General features: G+C 40.1%; 1 protein-coding gene across 1 annotated transcript in view; it reads right to left on the reverse strand.

Moving 5' to 3' along the window:
- The window catches only part of mmp2 (matrix metallopeptidase 2), a 44786-nt gene that overhangs the window by 20879 nt on the left and 2666 nt on the right, over positions 1 to 21241 (reverse strand). The window contains exons 4-9 of the mRNA XM_060911676.1: positions 21063 to 21191; positions 20794 to 20967; positions 19368 to 19541; positions 14042 to 14215; positions 13688 to 13843; positions 10706 to 10832 (exon numbers count right to left, since the gene is read on the reverse strand). Of these exons, the coding sequence (XP_060767659.1) occupies positions 10706 to 10832; positions 13688 to 13843; positions 14042 to 14215; positions 19368 to 19541; positions 20794 to 20967; positions 21063 to 21191 (934 nt within the window). The remainder of the gene's footprint in view (positions 1 to 10705; positions 10833 to 13687; positions 13844 to 14041; positions 14216 to 19367; positions 19542 to 20793; positions 20968 to 21062; positions 21192 to 21241) is intronic.

A 21241-nucleotide genomic window follows, 5' to 3' on the forward strand; every position in this document is an offset into this window, starting at 1 on the left:
GGTAAGATCATCTGCTAAATGCCTGTAATGTAACATACACACACTCGTACTGAATGCACCCCAATAGCACCCTGATAACTTGGTCCTATGCCCAGACTTATTCTTTCACAGCAGATTGGTATTTCCTGTAACAAACTACAGCAAAAAAAAAAAAAAAATTATATACGTGGCTTAGATGAATGGATGAGTTAAGACCTTTATGTTCCTATTACTGTATGTCACAGTCTGCCAATACCACTAGACACACTTGAAATGGGAGACGAGGTAATCAAATGGCTAGACACCACTCCCTTCCAGCACTGAGTTAACAGCTGCTCTTGAATCCACACCTGTCAGCATTCCCTTCTTACAGTCCAGCAAGCTCCAACAGCACAAAAGTGAGGATCACAGGTAAACTGCCTAAGGGTCCACTGACTCATAAGAAAGAAAAAAAAAATCAAAGCTGTAATTATGAAAATACTGTGAATACTTAAAGCAAAATATAAGAGATGAACTATAAAATTCCACTACAGCTGCACAAATATAATGAACACAGAACATTCACCATGGATAAGTTTTCTAACATATTTGTTTCTCCATTTGGTCCCAAATGACTTCAACAGCTGTAGAAAGTGATCCAGCTGTGTGAATATCTCAGGGCTAATGTCATCTTTCCTTAGGGTAATGTGACCCACTTTATTATCTGCTGACTTGAAGTTTAGGATCATTATAAAATATATAGTTTTATCACGATGGCATTTCCAATACCTTCATACGATTTGTGTAACTAACCACAATCAGATATATGGAGGAAAACTAAATTCCTTCCCTCTAAGACCATCTCATCTCATTATCTCTAGTCGCTTTATCCTGTTCTACAGGGTCGCAGGCAAGCTGGAGCCTATCCCAGCTGACTACGGGCGAAAGGCGGGGTTCACCCTGGACAAGTTGCCAGGTCATCACAGGGCTGACACATAGACACAGACAACCATTCACACTCACATTCACACCTACGCTCAATTTAGAGTCACCAGTTAACCTAACCTGCACGTCTTTGGACTGTGGGGGAAACCGGAGCACCCGGAGGAAACCCACGCGGACACGGGGAGAACATGCAAACTCCACACAGAAAGGCCCTCGCCAGCCACGGGACTCGAACCCGGACCTTCTTGCTGTGAGGCGACAGCACTAACCACTACACCACAGTGCCGCCCCCCTCTAAGACCATGACGCTTTTATTTCATCTGAGATCTATGTTCACCTAAAAAATTATATATATATATATATATATATATATATATATATATATATATATATATATATAGTGTTTTCCCTAGAAAAAAATTAAAGCCCTAAATTCTGGCATGATAATACACAGACAGTTGAGTGCCAATGGCACGAAAGCGAGTGCTGATGGCGCGAAGCGAAACTAGGGGTGTCCGGGGGCGTGCCCCCCCGGAACATTTTTTGAAAATAGATGCTTTCAGATGCATTTTCAGGGTCTCTGAGAGGTTTTCGATACATGATTATAGGATAGAGTTTACCAGTGTTTCAATGATTTCTGACCTAAATAGTATTAATGTATACACATTTGAAATTTCACCTTAAAGTTCAACATGCAAGTTAAACATGTTTTGTTATAGATTACTGAGGTATATGATAGATTGAAAATCTACGGGGATCCCTTAATTACCTATGATCAAGTAGTGTTGTAACAAAAATGTGCATGAAAATATGAACAGTGGTTTGCTCCGTCTTATGCAATCCAATGAAGAGAATCGATCATCATGACCTCCTGTTGATCACAAAGGGATCTGAACCTAAGAACCGCCACCTTAAAATAAGTCACTGTATTACTATAACTGTAATGATTTAGAATGTTTCTGATGCAATTACCATAATATATGTATAACTAAGATACACTGAAAAGAAAAGTAAGGCAACTGCATATTATAAAGTTTAACTTTTGGCACTTTATTAAATGGGCTAGATTAAGATTAAAACATATTTAAAGGAAAAGAAAACTTAATTCGTACATTTAAGTTTGCAGAAAGATTATGTACTTATAAAAACATTCATGAAGAGAATTTGTTAAATGTCAAATGTAGCATAATTTCGAATAATAATGATATTATAACCCATTCACGTGGGTTTGTTGACGTTTAGTCAACTAATATTTGATCGAAGCCATAATGATAATAGACTAGGTCAAACTTTTGTGATTAAAATCAGTTGGCTTTGTCCGTCTGGTGGGGGACAAGATTGGCAGCCAATGAGATCGCTTATAATCTCATCTCATCTCATTATCTCTAGCCGCTTTATCCTGTTCTACAGGGTCGCAGGCAAGCTGGAGCCTATCCCAGCTGACTACGGGCGAAAGGCGGGGTACACCCTGGACAAGTCACCAGGTCATCACAGGGCTGACACATAGACAACCATTCACACTCACATTCACACCTACGGTCAATTTAGAGTCACCAGTTAACCTAACCTGCATGTCTTTGGACTGTGGGGGAAACCGGAGCACCCGGAGGAAACCCACGCGGACACGGGGAGAACATGCAAACTCCGCACAGAAAGGCCCTCGCCGGCCACGGGGCTCGAACCCAGACCTTCTTGCTGTGAGGCGACAGCGCTAACCACTACACCACCGTGCCGCCTCGAGATCGCTTATAATGAATCGGAAAATTCCGGGATGTCTGACGTTTTCTTTTGATATTTTTATTGGACGGTTTGAACATATGCGGACATATTACTTTGACAGAATCAGCACAAACATTGGAAAAAAGATCGCTTGTTTAACACAAATATAAATCGATATGTAAATGGATCTGTTATTTGCTGTCCTATATATCTAGTTACTTGTGGGTAGGAAATTTAACGTATCGGTATAAATCAAAGCGTATCAGATTTTAACTAAAGTGGCTAAGTGTACCGGCAGGCAGAGCAAGGGTATCGGGCCCGATACACTAAAATGCTTTGAGGAAAACCATTAAAAAATTCCTATCTGTTGCAAAATTCTACTGAAATTAAGTCCTGTGAGACAAAAAAGGCTCTCTGAAGTACACTTTCTTAACAGCTGGTGTTTATACTGCTGAGTCGAACAGATAGCAGTCGTATGCTGTAACTGATCCTGAACTGATCCTAATCGAAACAAAACACACAGAAAACCAACCAACAACAAACCTGATTATTATTAAAGTGAATCAAAAGAAAAGAAACATACATGAATAGTTGAGGAAAAACACGTAGCTCAGATTTTCATAGTTTATACTTCTTTGCCATTTGTAATTTTTATGTCCAGGGTTGACAGTTTAAAGGTGCATTTATTCAATATTTGAAATTGTTTTCTCATGTCTAAATAGAAGCTATGTGACTTTGTTCAGGGAGAAAATGCTCAGATGCAGTTTTACGTGCCCAGTTTCAACCCTACAATTTGATCCTAGAATGAAACGAGCTGTTTTTGTTTTCTTTTTGGGTGAGTTCGTTAATAAGTTGACGAGCTCTGCTCTGACTGGCTAGTTGGCAGTAGGGCACCACTATGGCTCACACAGAAGCATGCATCCATTCATTATCTATATTGTTTCTCCATCAGGGTCACTGGGGAAGCTGGAGCCAATCTCAGCTGACATCGGGCGAGAGGCAGGGTACACCTTGGGCATTTCGCGATCTATCGCAGGGCTAACACAGACGAACAACCATCCACACTCACACCTATGGGCAATTTAAAGTAGCCAGTTGACCTAATCCACATGACTTTGGACTGTAGAAGGAAACCAGAGCACCCAGAGGCATGAGGAGGATATGCAACTCCGCAGAGAAAGGCCCTGGTTGGCCATGGGGTTCAAACCCAGAACCTGATTGCTGTGAGGCAGCAGTGCTAACCACTGCACCACCGTGCACCCTCACACAGAAACAACATCAAGATAGATCGCTAGAACTGTGAGTAGGCATATCAGACGCTCACCGGCCGTGCTGTGAAAATTGTGCATGCAGACGCTCATCTAAGTTTCCAAATCTATCATTGCTTAACTTTTGAATGCAACCCCGATTCCAAAAAAGTTGGGACAAAGTACAAATTGTAAATAAAAATGGAATGCAATGATGTGGAAGTTTCAAAATTCCATATTTTATTCAGAATAGAACATAGATGACATATCAAATGTTTAAACTGAGAAAATGTATCATTTAAAGAGAAAAATTAGGTGATTTTAAATTTCATGACAACAACACCTCATAAAAGTTGGGACAAGGCCATGTTTCCCGCTGTGAGACATCCCCTTTTCTCTTTACAACAGTCTGTAAACGTCTGGGGACTGAGGAGACAAGTTGCTCAAGTTTAGGGATAGGAATGTTAACCCATTCTTGTCTAATGTAGGATTCTACTTGCTCAACTGTCTTAGGTCTTTTTCGTCGTATCTTCTGTTTTATGATGCGCCAAATGTTTTCTATGGGTGAGAGATCTGGACTGCAGGCTGGCCAGTTCAGTACCTGGACCCTTCTTCTACGCAGCCATGATGCTGTAATTGATGCAGTATGTGGTTTGGCATTGTCATGTTGGAAAATGCAAGGTCTTCCCTGAAAGAGATGTCGTCTGGATGGGAGCATATGTTGCTCTAGAACCTGGATATACCTTTCAGCATTGATGGTGTCTTTCCAGATGTGTAAGCTGCCCATGCCACACGCACTAATGCAACCCCATACCATCAGAGATGCAGGCTTCTGAACTGAGCGCTGATAACAACTTGGGTCGTCCTCCTCTTTAGTCCGAATGACACGGCGTCCCTAATTTCCATAAAGAACTTCAAATTTTGATTCGTCTGACCACAGAACAGTTTTACACTTTGCCACAGTCCATTTTAAATGAGCCTTGGCCCTGAGAAGACGTCTGTGCTTCTGGATCATGTTTAGATACGGCTTCTTCTTTGAACTATAGAGTTTTAGCTGGCAACGGCGGATGGCACGGTGAATTGTGTTCACAGATAATGTTCTCTGGAAATATTCCTGAGCCCATTTTGTGATTTCCAATACAGAAGCATGCCTGTATGTGACGCAGTGCTGTCTAACGGCCCGAAGATCACGGGCACCCAGTATGGTTTTCCAGCCTTGACCCTTACGCACAGAGATTCTTCCAGATTCTCTGAATCTTTTGATGATATTATGCACTGTAGATGATGATATGTTCAAACTCTTTGCAATTTTACACTGTCGAACTCCTTTCTGATATTGCTCCACTATTTGTCGGCGCAGAATTAGGGGGATTGGTGATCCTCTTCCCATCTTTACTTCTGAGAGCCGCTGCCACTCCAAGATGCTCTTTTTATACCCAGTCATGTTAATGACCTATTGCCAACTGACCTAATGAGTTGCAATTTGGTCCTCCAGCTGTTCCTTGTTTGTACCTTTAACTTTTCCAGCCTCTTATTGCCCCTGTCCCAACTTTTTTGAGATGTGTTGCTGTCGTGAAATTACAAATGAGCCAATATTTGGCATAAAATTTCAAAATGTCTCATGTTCGACATTTGATATGTTGTCTATGTTCTATTGTGAATACAATATCAGTTTTTGAGATTTGTAAATTATTGCATTCCGTTTTTATTTACAATTTGTACTTTGTCCCAACTTTTTTGGAATCGGGGTTGTATTTTCTATCATTAAAAAGCTTATAATCGCTGCTTTCCAAAGAAATTTATCTTATTAAGATCTGTTCAGTACTTTGGGAGTAACGGCAGGTTGAAGTTGGTACAACAGAGTACACTCTCTGCTCGCGGGACGTCAGGAAACTGCCGGTGCTTTCTGAATCACGGGAAAGCTGTCAGGCTTGCTCTCTCTCTTCTGATCAGTTTCCGACTGGATTACTCGTGAATATCAATCAGATAACTTTTATAGGGATGTTCTCTAGCTCTCACTGTTTCTGATGAAGCAGTGTAACAGGAACATTTGATATGCTGTCTTTGTACTATTTTCAATGAAATACCAGGTTTCCAGAATTTGCAAATCTTCACATTCTGTTTTTATTTACAGTTTACAGTGTCCCAACTTTTTTGGAATTGGGTTTGTAAGTTATTAGCAAGCATGTAAGGAGCAGCTAGTAAGGTAAGGATAACTATAAATTAACGCTATATACAGCTGGGTTTTCGAGGTTAGCGCACTGTACATAGCTAATCGACTTTGACTGCATGTGCAAGTGAATTATTTATTTGCCAGAGAGTACTTGACAATTAAAATATTTGCAGTGGAGAACCTTATATATGGTATTATTTAATAATTAATTTAAAAATGCATGGGTTTGCCTCCTTCCATGCACACACAGACTGCCCAATTATAATCTAATCTAATCTAATCTAATCTAATCTAATCTAATCTAATCTAATCTAATCTAAAACATGAGGTTCTGTTAGCTTTGCACAGGAACAGCTGGTAGAAATGTCCTTCAAAAGGGATACTTTTTAGTTATACTTTGAGGACATTTCAGATCCTCGACTTTTCTACTTTTACTTGAGTAAAGAAGTTGAATCAGTACTTCTACTTTTATCAGAGTCCTTTTTCACACGTGTCTGTACTTCTACTTAAGCAAATATTGTGTGTACTTTTGCAACCTCTGCTTGTGAGTTAAAAAAACCCTCCCTTTATAATAATTTATCCATGAATTGTCTTTCGCTTTTAAATATTACTGTTGCAACAAACTTTGGAACTGACTTTGGGGTGTGAAAATGTGATGGCTGATAAAGGGAGTTGCAGCAGAAGTTTTCATGATTCGTGCAATTATTGATTTTAAGTTAAAATCAATAATTGCATGAATCATGAAAACTTCTGCTTTCATAAGAAATTATTTTTGTATTTTGATACTGAATGAAGAAATGTGTTGTTCCATAAGGCATACGTTTTCAGATCTAAATAGGCTTATGAAAGTGTGTTCCATAGCAGTAGGCAAATAATATATGAGGGGGAAGTTGTTTTTGTGCCAGATATTGGATGGGAAAAGAAAAAAATGTTTGTGTGAATTTCCTATTTCAGGAATTAATATGTTAATACCAAACATGAAGAAAGATTTTACAAAGAACAATGTCTTTTTGTTTGATTTCAACCTTTGAGGTGTTGAAAATTTATTACTGAAAATCTGGCAGGGGCGGCACGGTGGTGTAGTGGTTAGCGCTGTCGCCTCACAGCAAGAAGGTCCTGGGTTCGAGCCCCGTGGCCGGCGAGGGCCTTTCTGTGCAGAGTTTGCATGTTCTCCCCGTGTCCGCGTGGGTTTCCTCCGGGTGCTCCGGTTTCCCCCACAGTCCAAAGACATGCAGGTTAGGTTAACTGGTGACTCTAAATTGACCGTAGGTGTGAATGTGAGTGTGAATGGTTGTCTGTGTCTATGTGTCAGCCCTGTGATGACCTGGCGACTTGTCCAGGGTGTACCCCGCCTTTCGCCCATAGTCAGCTGGGATAGGCTCCAGCTTGCCTGCGACCCTGTAGAAGGATAAAGCGGCTAGAGATAATGAGATGAGATGAGAATCTGGCAGAATGTTCTATTAAAGAAAAGATAAAAAGAAAATAGTCTTTGTGTGTGCTGTGAAGTGGTTTGAAAAAATGAAATCGGAATCAGCCAAAATCGGTATTGGCAGGTCACACTCCATGGAAAATCGGAAATCGGAATCGGCCCAAAAAATTGCAATCGGTGCAGCTCTAATTTTAACTTCCAATTTGCAAATTTCGCTAATATTGACTTTCAGTGTCCCAGATTTGAATGTGAAGGTACAATCAAGTGGTCAGAAAGATCGGACAGCTGGACTGAATTTCAAACAGGAAAAAAACATTTAACGTTCAACGTGTGAATGCAGGATAAAGAAAAGACCTGTGTTTAAGTAAAACTCCACCCACGTGCACAGATGTCCGATCAATGCTGAACTCCGTAGATAATTCTGAGGACTCAGTACTGGTCTATGCGGTATTTTGGTATTAGTTCCTCACCAGCAGTCCTTAGCATAAATCTGAATACAGCCCTCAGTGTGTGTGTGTGGTCTCCTGATTATCATTGCTAATCACAGAGCAGTAAGGATTTAATTTGTATTAAAGATAGGTCTGTGTTCAGAACACTAAGCGCTCTCTCTTGCTCCAAAGGCTCGATTCTGAGACCACATTATGTACAAAAGTGTGGTGTGTGTGTGTGTTTTGAAACCAGCAACTTCAAGGCGTTTTGCTTAGGATTGCATTATTTGGGTTTGCTGATCCCATTAGATCCAGTCCCCAACAGAGTACATCTGGAGTGAACGGATGTCTCTGTGTGTGTGTGTGTGTGTGTGTGTGTGTGTGTGTGTGTGTGTGTGTGTGGTTTACTCAGAGTCACAGCCTGATTAAACACATACAAATGCTAATTTTGTGGCATTCACGGCTACTTTCGTTTCGTGTTTTCATTCCAGTTCATTATTACAAGCCACTTAGAGTTTAGTACGTCGAATAGAACGTCTACTGCAAAAAGCAAACAACACACCTACTTATAACATACATACATACATACATACATACATACATACATACATGCTTGTAAACATGACCGAAAGTCTGCATTGCAATGTTTTATCTGAGGTTTAATTATGTAATTATAATAAAACAGTACACTCAGCAGAACTGCCCGAAGAATGCTTGTTCGTTCAAGTATGCTTTTGTTTGTGCCATGAAAAACTTTGCTTTGGAATCTGTAGAGAAATTTGTGGTTACTGTTCACACACACACACACACACACACACACACACACACACACACACACACGCACACACAGCCTCAGGCAAGACATACCCATATGTAAACATATACATAAGCACTCACTCTCCAATTAAGAGACTCGAGTCTCTTAAATTCAACCGAAACATTTAACATTAATTCATTTTTAGGATTCAGAAATATTTTGCAGTTACAGTTACAGATTATACCTAACTTGTGTTACTCTTTCAATAAAATGAATAGCATTTACTGTAATGGTTTTAACATTAGTTTGATGTATGATGGGTTTTTGGAAGGTACACTATGTTCAATTTTCCAGCCATTTTCCACAATAGTTTTTTTTTTAAACCACACTGAAATTAGTTGACTATGAACTGCCTGAAAGTCATCTCATCAAATAGAAATTTTAAATCTTAATATAAAACCACTATAGTTATTAAATAATGTCTACATACTACATGTACAGCATTTGTCCTATAACCCCAATTATTCTATCCACACTCACTGTATGTGAGCAATCGCATGCTCTGATTGGCTACTCTACTATTAGGATATCAGCTCATATACCGTGAGTAGAGAAAAACAAAATGGTGGAGCGTTTTGCTGAACCAACCGAGGACAAAATTAAAACTCTCCTAGAAAACAAAACCCCAAGAAATACAAAAAAAAAAAAACACCAGCAACAAAATATGGAATTAAATATTTGATGGGAAGAAAGTATCTCTTTTTTCATTTTTCAAGAATTATTATGATAGCATTTTTCACAAATTGCTCCTGTCATTTCGCCGGTTTGTTTACATTCTAAGCGGAAATTATTTTGTCGGACGTTTTGTATAAAGTTTTTATTTATTGAATTTGCAAAAAATAAAAATGCTCTGTTTCGCAAAATCCAATGAATGGGGATAGAATAAAACTCAATCTCGTTGTACATAGCTTATAGCCAACCCAGTACTATGTGCCTTGTCAGCTATCAGCTCGGGTACGACTTGATTTCCTGGAATAACTGTTAAATATATGCATGGCATAGAACATGAGTTCGTAAACTCATCTCATCTCATTATCTCTAGCCGCTTTATCCTGTTCTACAGGGTCGCAGGCAAGCTGGAGCCTATCCCAGCTGACTACGGGCGAAAGGCGGGGTACACCCTGGACAAGTCACCAGGTCATCACAGGGCTGACACATAGACACAGACAACCATTCACACTCACATTCACACCTACGGTCAATTTAGAGTCACCAGTTAACCTAACCTGCATGTCTTTGGACTGTGGGGGAAACCGGAGCACCCGGAGGAAACCCACGCGGACACGGGGAGAACATGCAAACTCCACACAGAAAGGCCTTCGCTGGCCACGGGGCTCGAACCCAGGACCTTCTTGCTGTGAGGCGACAGCGCTAACCACTACACCACCGTGCCGCCCCCGAGTTCGTAAACTTTAATTGTAAATTAAAATGAATAAATCCCCAGAACAGAATTATTTCATTTCAAGATTATTTATATGTGGTCAATAAAATGTTGGCCATTTATTAAAGTCAAAGAGCTTTGTGTTCCTAAACTGTCCACCAACAACATGTTAGGTCCAACAAGCGTAAGCCACTTGGTTTTGTGTTATTGGGGTTCAGATAAAAGGGACCAGATAAATCTGTTAAAAGCCTTTAGACCTCAGTAATAAAATTAATAACTTGGATTGTGGTGCGTTTGGTTTTCCCATTGTGAACAAGTTAAAAAAATAAATAAAAAATATTCACAGACCCCATGCCAAAAGAAAAACTTGCTCATTCTGAAGGCATTCTGAAAAATAGGTTGTTTAGATATTCATGTCATACCATTAAAACTTTAACTTGGCGAATAGGATATGCAGACATGACTGTTTTCATTGTCATCAATTTGGTTGGTCCTTATCAGATATGACACGAGCATAATTCAAACTACAATTGCTAATTTAGCAACTGATCCAACCCTGATTCGAGCACTGTGCTACAGAAAAGACAGACACCATCCATCACAGTTACCTGTCTGTAAAGAAGAAAGTCTCCCCTCTGAACTGTGCTATTGCATCAAATACGATGTTTTTATTGCAGATATCCAGAGGAGTGACTGGACCCTGAGTAGGAGGAAGTGGCTTTCCTATTGGTGCACCTGTGAGTGAGAGAAATAATGTTCTATCATTCTGATGCAGATCCCCTACGGACACAAGAAAAAATGCTATGGAACTTCATGTATACGATTGTGTCCGAAGGGGTTATATAAACGATGAAACATGATAGCAGAGGAAAATAATCAATAACGGGGTTGTGTGATGCGGCCCGATGAGAAACAGTTACTGGTAACACCCTGAAGTTGATTATTTTCCAATAACAGTATATCCCATTCCTCTTACACCAAAGCAATTAGCCATCAGTTACATTTACAGCGGTGCTTGAAAGTTTGTGAACCCTTTAGAATTTTCTATATTTCTGCATAAATATGACCGAAAACATCATCAGATTTTCACACAAGTCCTAAAAGTAGATAAAGAGAACCCAGTTAAACAAATGTGACAAAAATCAGATACTTGGTCAAATACTTGGTCATTTATTTATTGAAGAAAATGATCCAATATTACATATCTGTGAGTAGCAAAAGTATATGAACCTCTAGGATTAGCGGTTAATTTGCAGGTGAAATTAGAGTCAGGTGTTTTCAATCAATGGGATGACAATTAGGTGTGAGTGGGCACCCTGTTTTATTTAAAGAACAGGGATCTATCAAAGTCTGAGCTTCACAACACATGTTTGTGGAAGTGTATCATGGCATGAACGAAGGAGATTTCTGAGGACCTCAGAAAAAAAGTGTTGTTGATGCTCATCAGGCTGAAAAAGGTTACAAAACCCTCTTGAAAGAGTTTGGACTCCACCAATCTACAGTCAGACAGATTGTGTACAAATAGAGGAAATTCAAGACCACTGTTACCCTCCACAGGAGTGGTCAACCAACAAAGATCACTCCAAGAGCAAGGCATGTAATAGTCAGCGAGGTCACAAAGGACCCTAGGTTAACTTCTAAGCAACTGAAGGCCTCTCTCACATTGGCTAATGTTCATGAGTCCACCATCAGGAGAACACTGAACAACAATGGTGTGCATGGCAGGGTTGCAAGGAGAAAGCCACTGCTCTCCAAAAAGAACATTGCTGCTCATCTGCAGTTTGCTAAAGATGATGTGAACAAGCCAGAAGGCTATTGGAAAAATGTTTTGTGGATGGATGAGACCAAAATAGAACTTTTTGGTTTAAATGAGAAGCGTTATGTTTGAAGAAAGGAAAACACTGCATTCCAGCATAAGAACCTTATCCCATCTGTGAAACATGGTGGTGGTAGTATCATGGTTTGGGCCTGTTTTGCTGCATCTGGGCCAGGATGGCTTGCCATCATTGATGGAACAATGAATTCTGAATTATACCAGTGGATTCTAAAGGAAAATATCAGGACATCTGTCCATGAACTGGATCTCAAGAGAAGGTGGGCCATGCAGCAAGACAACGACCCTAAGCCCAGAAGTCGTTCTACCAAAGAATGGTTAAAGAAGAATAAAGTTAATGTTTTGGAATGGCCAAGTCAAAGTCCTGACCTTAATCCAATCGAAATGTTGTGGAAGGGGGGGCGTCGTGGCTCAGGTAGATAAGGCGCCATACCATAAATCCGGGGACCCGAGGTCATTTCCCGATCTCTCCCCGTCTCTCTCTCTCCCCCGCTCATTTCCTGTCTCTACACTGTCCTATCCAATAAAAGGTGAAAAAAGCCCAAAAAAATCTTTAAAAAAAAAAGAAATGTTGTGGAAGGACCTGAAGTGAGCAGTTCATGTGAGGAAACCCAACAACATCCCAGAGTTGAAGCTGTTCTGTATGGAGGAATGGGCTAAAATTCCTCCAAGCCGGTGTGCAGGACTGATCAACAGTTACCACAAATGTTTCGTTGCATTTATTGCTGCACAAGGGGGTTGCACCAGATACTGAAAGCAAAGGTTCACATAATTTTGCCACTCACAGATATGTAATATTGGATCATTTTCCTCAATAAATAAATGACCAAGTATAATATTTTTGTCTCATTTGTTTAACTGGGCTCTCTTTATCTACTTTTAGGACTTGTGTGAAAATCTGATGATGTTTTCGGTCATATTTATGCAGAAATATAGAAAATTCTAAAGGGTTCACAAACTTTCAAGCACCACTGTATATATAAAATAATGACACACCATATATGTTATCCATTTATAGTTGTATCTAATGTCATGGAACTCCAGCCTTCTGTTTTTATACATGGCACATGGTAGCTAGTTTGAGGTTAGCATGTGGAGTTAAGACACAAAAGGTGGCAAACATCAACTCTGTTAAAGGATTGCCCAGTTTAACCATAACAGAGTTGACGATGCCTAACAGACTCAACACTTGAAATGTAACCGCAATTATAGAATGGGCCATACATACATATATAGGCACTGCCTAAAAGCGGAGCTCCCGATGAGCGTAAAATGTGTTAGTAAATAATCCCACGTTATTATTTATTTTTTTTAAATAAGCACTGGGTAAAAAATCCATCGATCTTATATAAATAAAGATACAAAATTTGTTGTCCAGCGGTCAAGTGTTTTAAGAGATATATATTGCCTTTTCTTGATCAGATACCCTGTGTTGGTACACGTACGTATGTTTTATGGATGTTGTACAGTCGCAAAAGCCATTAAAAATCAGGTTGATGCATTACCATATTCTCTTAAGTATGGACCTTCATGCCATACGCTTCATGAACAGGGAGTTCCGCTATGAATTACTTTCAACTTTTTAGTCCGAACTACTGTAGAAGAGTTAACAGAGTTGACAATAACATCGGGACGGATAAATTTCACATAATACCGGCTGTCCAATCAGATTTGAGAATTCAAACAACACTGTGGTATATGCTATTTTAATTGTAGCATTCATTATTAAATGTCATTTGTTTGACTCTCTAATTACCATAGAGATCCTGAATTCCTCTGATGTCATCATTGGAGAGCCTGAAGTGCTTAGTGTAGGTGTAGATGGGAGCCATGAGTGCTCCGGGGTCTTGTGAGTGCTCCAGGCCCAGAGCATGGCCAAACTCATGAGCTGCCACCAGGAACAGGCTGTAGCCTGGAGGATAGTGACCAAAGACTGGGTCAACCCACCTGAAGCTGGCCATTATAATGTATAATTACAATACAGAGAATCCTAAATAAATGAGCATTCAATAGCAATAGGAACAGATTGTTAGTCAAGAAATGACGGAGCTGGGTATTTATTGTATGGTACATTTTACATCTAAACTGAACAGATCCGGTGATTGATCACCTTGGTCTGGACAAAAGCCCCATTTTCGGTCTTCGTCATAACTCTTGGTGGCACTACACCATAGCTTCCCATCATTACGTCCAGAGGTGGTGCATTCATCATAGGATTTGCCCAAGAAAATAAAGGGGAACACACAGGGAGCTCCGTCAGCATTCCCTCCAATTGTAGACAAGGCTAAGAGGAGGAAGAGCACAACACAGCTTCATGAAAGGATATAGAGCAAAACTATCTCACAATCCAAGCTTCTAGCTTTCTGAAAGAGGGTCTGGTACATTTTGTCAAATAAACCAATGGCCATACATGTCTACTTCCACTGAAAGAGGCTATATAATATGGCTGCCATGGCAGATGACCAAACATAGACTGACTCACCACCAACTGCTTCTTTCATAACTTTTAAAGATGCGATGCCATAAACATCCTCCCATCCAACTCAGTGACTATATGTTGTTAAAAAAAGCTCACCATTCGATAGCTTGTTTTCCTCATGGAAACTGGTGCATGAACATGTTTAAACGGAAATACAGATACCTAATCAGTTTACAATCTTTGCAATCCCAAATCTTGTAGCCAGAAAAGTATACTAGACCTATAGTATCTGATGCCTGAAGAGGAGTCTATAAGGCTGAGACTAGAGCAGCACAAACAACTGTGGACAGTTACCATGTCAACCAGTAACAGCAGAGACAAGGATCTGGAGTTAAATAAAATGTGCATGTCTGTCTGTTTTAGCATTCCTCTTAGAAATAAACAAAATACAGACAGGATGTACTCCCTGCTGAACCACCTGGTGCTTTTTAATCCAAGAAACCAAGTCCAGAATAATTTTTGAAACCAAGTCCAGAATAATTTCCCCTTTGATCATGAAAAAAACGTTCCAGACCTTTTCAGGAATTTTTTTGAAACGTGATTCTTAAACTTTCCAGAAATTCTAGATTGGTCCTATTTTATGTAATGGCAATGAATTGTATAGTAAAAAAAAATACCATGACATGATATACCTTAGAAAAGCTGAGTTGGTAGAGAGAATTTTAATTCTTTGGACTTTTAATACATATCTTCAGTCTATATATCTTAGAGCATGGGGGAGGCTATGTATGACCTAATGCAGAGAAGCAGCTTTGGGACCAAAAGGTTGTCGGTTCAATTTTCTGGACCAGCAGGAATGGTTGAAGTGCCCTTGAGTAAGGCACCTAACCCCCTGCTGCCCTGGGTATGTGGTACGTTGCTCTGGATAAGAGCGTCTGCTAAATGCCTGTAATATAATGTAACCCTTGCTTATATAGTCCTTAAATTTTTCAAATCATATTGTGAGCTTTGATACTTTTCCAGGTTGAAAACCGAATGTTTAAATCTGATACTTTTCCAGTTAAACCATACTCTTATGTGAAGACTGTAGAGTAGACAACAAACCAAATCTCGAATACTAATTTCTACTAACTGAGCTATTTTGCTCACATACGGTATATAGTACACTAATTATTTTTCCTGTCACCCAGCTCTATATTACGGGTAGTTAAAATGCCAATAAGGCTGGTAATACTATTTGGAAGCTATCATCTGTAAATTATACACTGTCAGAAACAGGAGTACAGTAAGAGTCCATTTCTGTCCCCCAAGGTACAATCTACACTAATGTACCCCCTAGGGCTCATTATTGGACTTCAAGGTAACTATGTGTACCTTTTTAGGGCAAAAAAAAATACATATATGTTCCCAAGCAGTATATACCGGTAAAGGGTACAAATAAGTACCTTAGAGGGAACTACCCCAGTGACAAGCCATTGTACCCCTAAAGGTAGAATAATGTACTTTATTTTCTAAGAGTGTAGACAATAAATTTAGCACAAAATTTATGTTTATAATGCTAAAAGAATGCAAAGCAACATGTTATTCATGTTCCACACTTTCTTTAAGGCTATTTCAAAGTACATTTGGCAATAAATGATTTTTATTTAGTATCCATAGAGAGATTAATGGCATGAGCAATTGTCATTAAGAGTCTAAGTCTCAAGTCTCACTGATAGTAAACAAGATAGGCTTTTTTTCCCCCATCATCAAAAAATGAAGAAAGGTGATTTGAAACTAAGTCGAAGCATTCGGATCTCTTCAGCAAAAAAATAAAATAAATTAAAATAAATAAATAAAAACTGTCCTGACTTGCAACACGTTCTTGCTGGTTGTGAATAAAAGAATCTGACAGAGATGCTTTTAACATTAGCACAACACCAGATGCTTTGAACATTAGTAGGTCGGTATTATCAGAGAAATGAAACTCCAAAATCGGTGGAATGAGAGGTTTTACTTTTCCTGCACTGCTCAAATTTTATTTGGAATGATGGGCTTGATGCTTTTTAGCCAGAGGTTATACAGTATGAACACACACACACTAGCACAGAAACACACAGGGCTACATTCCCAGAGAATTAGATCCAGATGAAGAGGCCTGCTCTCTTAGCCAGTTCTTTGACACAATGGAAAAAAAAAAAACTACTGCCAGCCCACAGTGAAAAAAAAAAAAAAACAGATGAGCAACTTTCATAGTCTTAACAGGATGAATGGACACTGCAGTTGGTTTTATAGTACTTAGGAGATGGGATAATAAATTTTGAAAAAAAAATCAATAAATTATGGCACAATATTGGTATATTGTTTATTAGTATGGGATATTTAAAAAATATATATATATTTTGTAAGTTGAATAGTTTGCTTTCAAAGCCTTAGCCAAAATTATTATACATTTAGCTAAAGTGGAAGATACGTTAAAATATATAAATGATTTGTTCACTTTATTTTATATATATATATATATATATATATATATATATATATATATATATATATATATATATATAAACTATGTACCGTATGCAACTTGTCTGTGCATACAGAAGCCTTGAACTGAAGTAGCTCAAAGAGAACCCAAACTGCTTGTTGTGTTTGGCTGGAATATATCCTCAGTGGACACATTTTTCCTACTGCGCGTAAAGCACTTTTTTTTCTCTCAATACTGTCTGTTTATGTGGCTAAGTTAGCATGACTCTCTGAGCATGACTCTCTAAAACGACTCTCTGCCAGCTGTGTGAGTATGTGATCATAACAAGCATGATCTCTTGGCTGGAAAATTAAGCTTTCATTTGACAATGTTTCCAAATATGTATTGAATTGTATATCTTTAATCGTTTAACATCTCAAAATACTGCTACGCTTCTCATTGTTGTAGCGGTAACTGCCTAGAAATCAAAATGTGGTTCCAACCTGAATTATATACAAGACTCATGAGCTTTATCATCTCATCTTTCTAATGTTTTGAGACTTACAGCCATATTGTAGCAATCCCTTTAATAAATATAGCTGCAAGCAGCAATGTGGGGGCCAAGCAGCATATGAGCCTACTCGTCAGGCCAGCAGAATGCATTTGGACCAGGTAATGCCCTTGTGCAGCTTAGTCCAAAGTTGCTATGTACCAAGTTTGGGAGAAATTGGTCAAAAATTGAGGGAGGAGAAGCATTTTAATTGATTTTCACAAAATTCAAAATGGTGGGAAAACTATTCTTTAAGTTCGTTTCTTAAGACACGTATTTTTTAGTATGTTACCTCGTTTGTTGACAGTTTCGGCGAACACTTCCGCCTTCTTCAAAACAGTCACCAGATGTCGAGTGGTGACGTGCCTTATCAGCTGATGTTACTCTATGGAGGCGTGAACATCCCGCCCAATTTGACAGGTAGTCCACGCCTCCTGCTGTCAGGTCGCTGCCCCAGGACGGCCAAATTGGGCGGGACGTTCACGCCTCCATAGAGTAACATCAGCTGATAAGGCACGTCACCACTCGACATCTGGTGACTGTTTTGAAGAAGGCGGAAGTGTTCGCCGAAACTGTCAACAAACGAGGTAACATACTAAAAAATACGTGTCTTAAGAAACGAACTTAAAGAATAGTTATAATAATCAGACATAATGAATTTTCACTACATAGGTGGGAAAACTATCCTGGCGGGAAATGATGTCATAGGGTGCGTTGGATTCGTCTTGGCCCAAGGATTCCAGGGATACCAAGTTTTTGAGCTAGTATTATGAAAATCAAAAATCCCTTGGATAACTTTTGTGTGGCTTACTCCAAAGATGTTATGCAGTGAGTTTGGGAATAAAATGGTCCAAAATTGAGGGAGGAGTAGCAATTTAATTGATTTTAACAAAATTCAAAATGGCGGAAAATCTACCAGGTGGAATATGACGCCATAGGGCGCGTTGGATTCGTTTTGACCGAAAGATTCCAGCGATACTAAGATTTTGACGATCAGACTTATGGTTCAAAAGTAACAAGCAGAAATGTACTTCCAACTTTGACCTGTTGGTGGCGCTAGAGAGTTTGAGGTGATGAGCTGAAATTTGCTGACAAGAACCTTGAGGCAGCCTAGAATCAGTGTGCCAAATTTCACAACCTCTCGTCAGACGGTTCTATGGGTTGCCATAGAATTTCATTGATTTTAACAAAATTCAAAACAGCGGAAAATCCTCAAGGCAGAATATGACGTCATAGGGTGCGACGGATTCGTCTTGACCCAAGGATTCCAGAGATAGTGGAATTTTGTTTCTACCCAAAATGCATCATGAGATATGAGCCAAAAGTAATTTTTCCTAGTTATAGCGCCCCCTAGCGGCCAATTTGTTCCAAATGTTTTGTGGGCCTTTTTGGAGGGGTGGGGCATAATGCCACCAAGTTTCATTAAGACACGCCAAAGGGTGGCCGAGATATGAGCACACTTCCTGTTTCGCGTCTGCGCAGCCAATTTTGATTGGCTGCCACGGCCAAACGCTTATGAAATTCAAAACACTGAGCATAACTTTTGTGCGGCTTGGTCCAATTATGCTATGTACCAAGTCTGGGAAAAATTGGTCAAAAATTGAGGGAGGAGAAGCATTTTAATTGATTTTCACAAAATTCAAAATGGCGGGAAAACTATCCAGGCGGAAAATGACGTCATAGAGTGCGTTGGATTCGTCTTGGCCCAAGTTTTTGAAAATCGGACCAACGGTTCAAAAGTTACAAGCAGAAATGTACCTGCGAATTTGACCTGTTGGTGGCACTAGAGGGTTTGAGGTAGAGGCCTGAAATTTGCGGAGAGGACTGTTGAGACTGTCTAGAATCAGTGTGCAAAATTTCACAACTTTTTACCAGACGGTTCTATGGGCTGCTATAGACTTGCAGAGGCGGAAGAACGTTAAATAATAAGAAACAGTAGAAACCCTATGGGTGCCTGCGCAGCTTTGCTGCTTGGCCCCCAATAAGCATGTACATTGGGACAGTAGGAAATAATGATCTACCAGTTTCAGGGCAGAATCCATAGGTCTTGTCCTGGTCATAGTTCTCAGTAGTGGCACACCAACGGTACCCGTCGTCTCTACCTGCAGTGGTGCAGCTGTCATACCTCTCTCCTTGGAACGTGAAGGGGAACTTACATGGTGCTCCTTCTCCATTTCCACCCATTGTGAGCAGCACTGTAAAATGCAAAGTATACTCCACTCTGAGAAAAACTCTAAGGGTTATTTAAGGTTTCATTGGGGAAATAGCTACCTGGAACTCTTTCCAACAGGGAAAAGATTGTATGGCAAGTTCTGTAGTAACTCGTATGAAGAAATAGCAGATAGTTCATCCAGATAATCAAATCAGTCTGTTGGAGGAGTATTATATACAATATAAAGCATCTGAAACAATCCGCGACAATATATTATCAAGATATTTGTTGTTAAGGGCGGCACGGTGGTGTAGTGGTTAGCGCTGTCGCCTCACAGCAAGTAGGTCCTGGCTTCGAGCCCAGTGGCCGGCGAAGGCCTTTCTGTGCGGAGTTTGCATGTTCTCCCTGTGTCTGCGTGGGTTTCCTCCGGGTGCTCCGGTTTGCCCCACAGTCCAAAGACATGCAGGTTAGGTTAATTGGTGGCTCTAAATTGACCGTAGGTGTGACTGTGAGTGTGAATGGTTGTTTGTATCTGTGTCAGCCCTGCAATAATCTGGCGACTTGTCCAGGGTGTACCCCGCCTCTCGCCGATAGTCAGCTGGGATAGGCTCCAGTTAGCCTGCGACCCTGTAGAACAGGATAAGCGGCTACGGATGGATGGAAATTCATTTCTTCACATATGCCAACTTGTTAGGAAATTTGGTTCAGAGAATAGGGTCAGTCATGATACTGCCACCCTGTAGCAATTGAGAGTAAGGGTCTTTTATAAGGGCCCGCCTATGGAAACTAACAGTGCTGGAATTCAAACCAGGTTAACTGACTACCTTTTGATTGGCGGCATGGTGGTGTAGTGGTTAGCACTGTCGCCTCACAGCAAGAAGGTTCTGGGTTTGAGCCCGGGGCCAACGGAGGCCTTTCTGTGTGGAGTTTGCATGTTCTTCCTGTGTCTGCATAGGTTTCCTCTGGGTGCTCTAGTTTCTCTCACAGTCCAAAGACATGTGGTTAGGTTAACTGACTACTCTAAACTGTCCATAGGTGTGAGCCTCTCTAATAATCCAGTAGAAGGCAATGGGAAACTACGACTGTGATTCTTCCTGACAAACTTTGATTGACTGAAGCCATCAGAGCAGACCTGCCATCAGGCAGAACACTAAAGAAGAAGAAGAACCTTCTGATTGAGAGCCGAGACCCTGTATCATGATCTCATCTCTGACATCAAAGTAATACAAAATGGTACGAGGATATTTTAGAAAATTTCTGAGTAGCATCATCAGTATTGGTTAAGTGGTACTCACGTTCATGTGGACAGAACCCATACTTTCCATCAGTGTCAAAGTCATAGGTTGTCGAACACCACAGAAAGCCATCATCACGTCCTTGATTTGTGCAGCTGTTGTATAGTTTACCCATGAAGAGGAATGGAAACTTACAGAACTCCCCTTCTGCATTGCCATACTTCACCTTTACAACTACAGAAAGACAATAAGAGAAAACGTAATTTTGGTTGCTCCTTGGAGAAAAACCTTTGTATTCATGAAAACTGTCAGGTGTCAGGTGAAAATACCTTGCCCCTCTCCCAGAGTCCAATGCTCATCATCATCAAAGTGGGAATCTCCTCCAATTCCGGGACCCGGAGCAAATGCATGGGCCAGGAGACCATCCTTACCATCGAATGGATAACCATCACCATGCTCTAAAGATCAAACCAATGTAAAGTCAGTACATACTGTATACCATCACACT

The sequence above is a fragment of the Neoarius graeffei genome, chromosome 27 (assembly GCF_027579695.1).
Source record: "Neoarius graeffei isolate fNeoGra1 chromosome 27, fNeoGra1.pri, whole genome shotgun sequence".
NCBI lineage: Eukaryota > Metazoa > Chordata > Actinopteri > Siluriformes > Ariidae > Neoarius > Neoarius graeffei.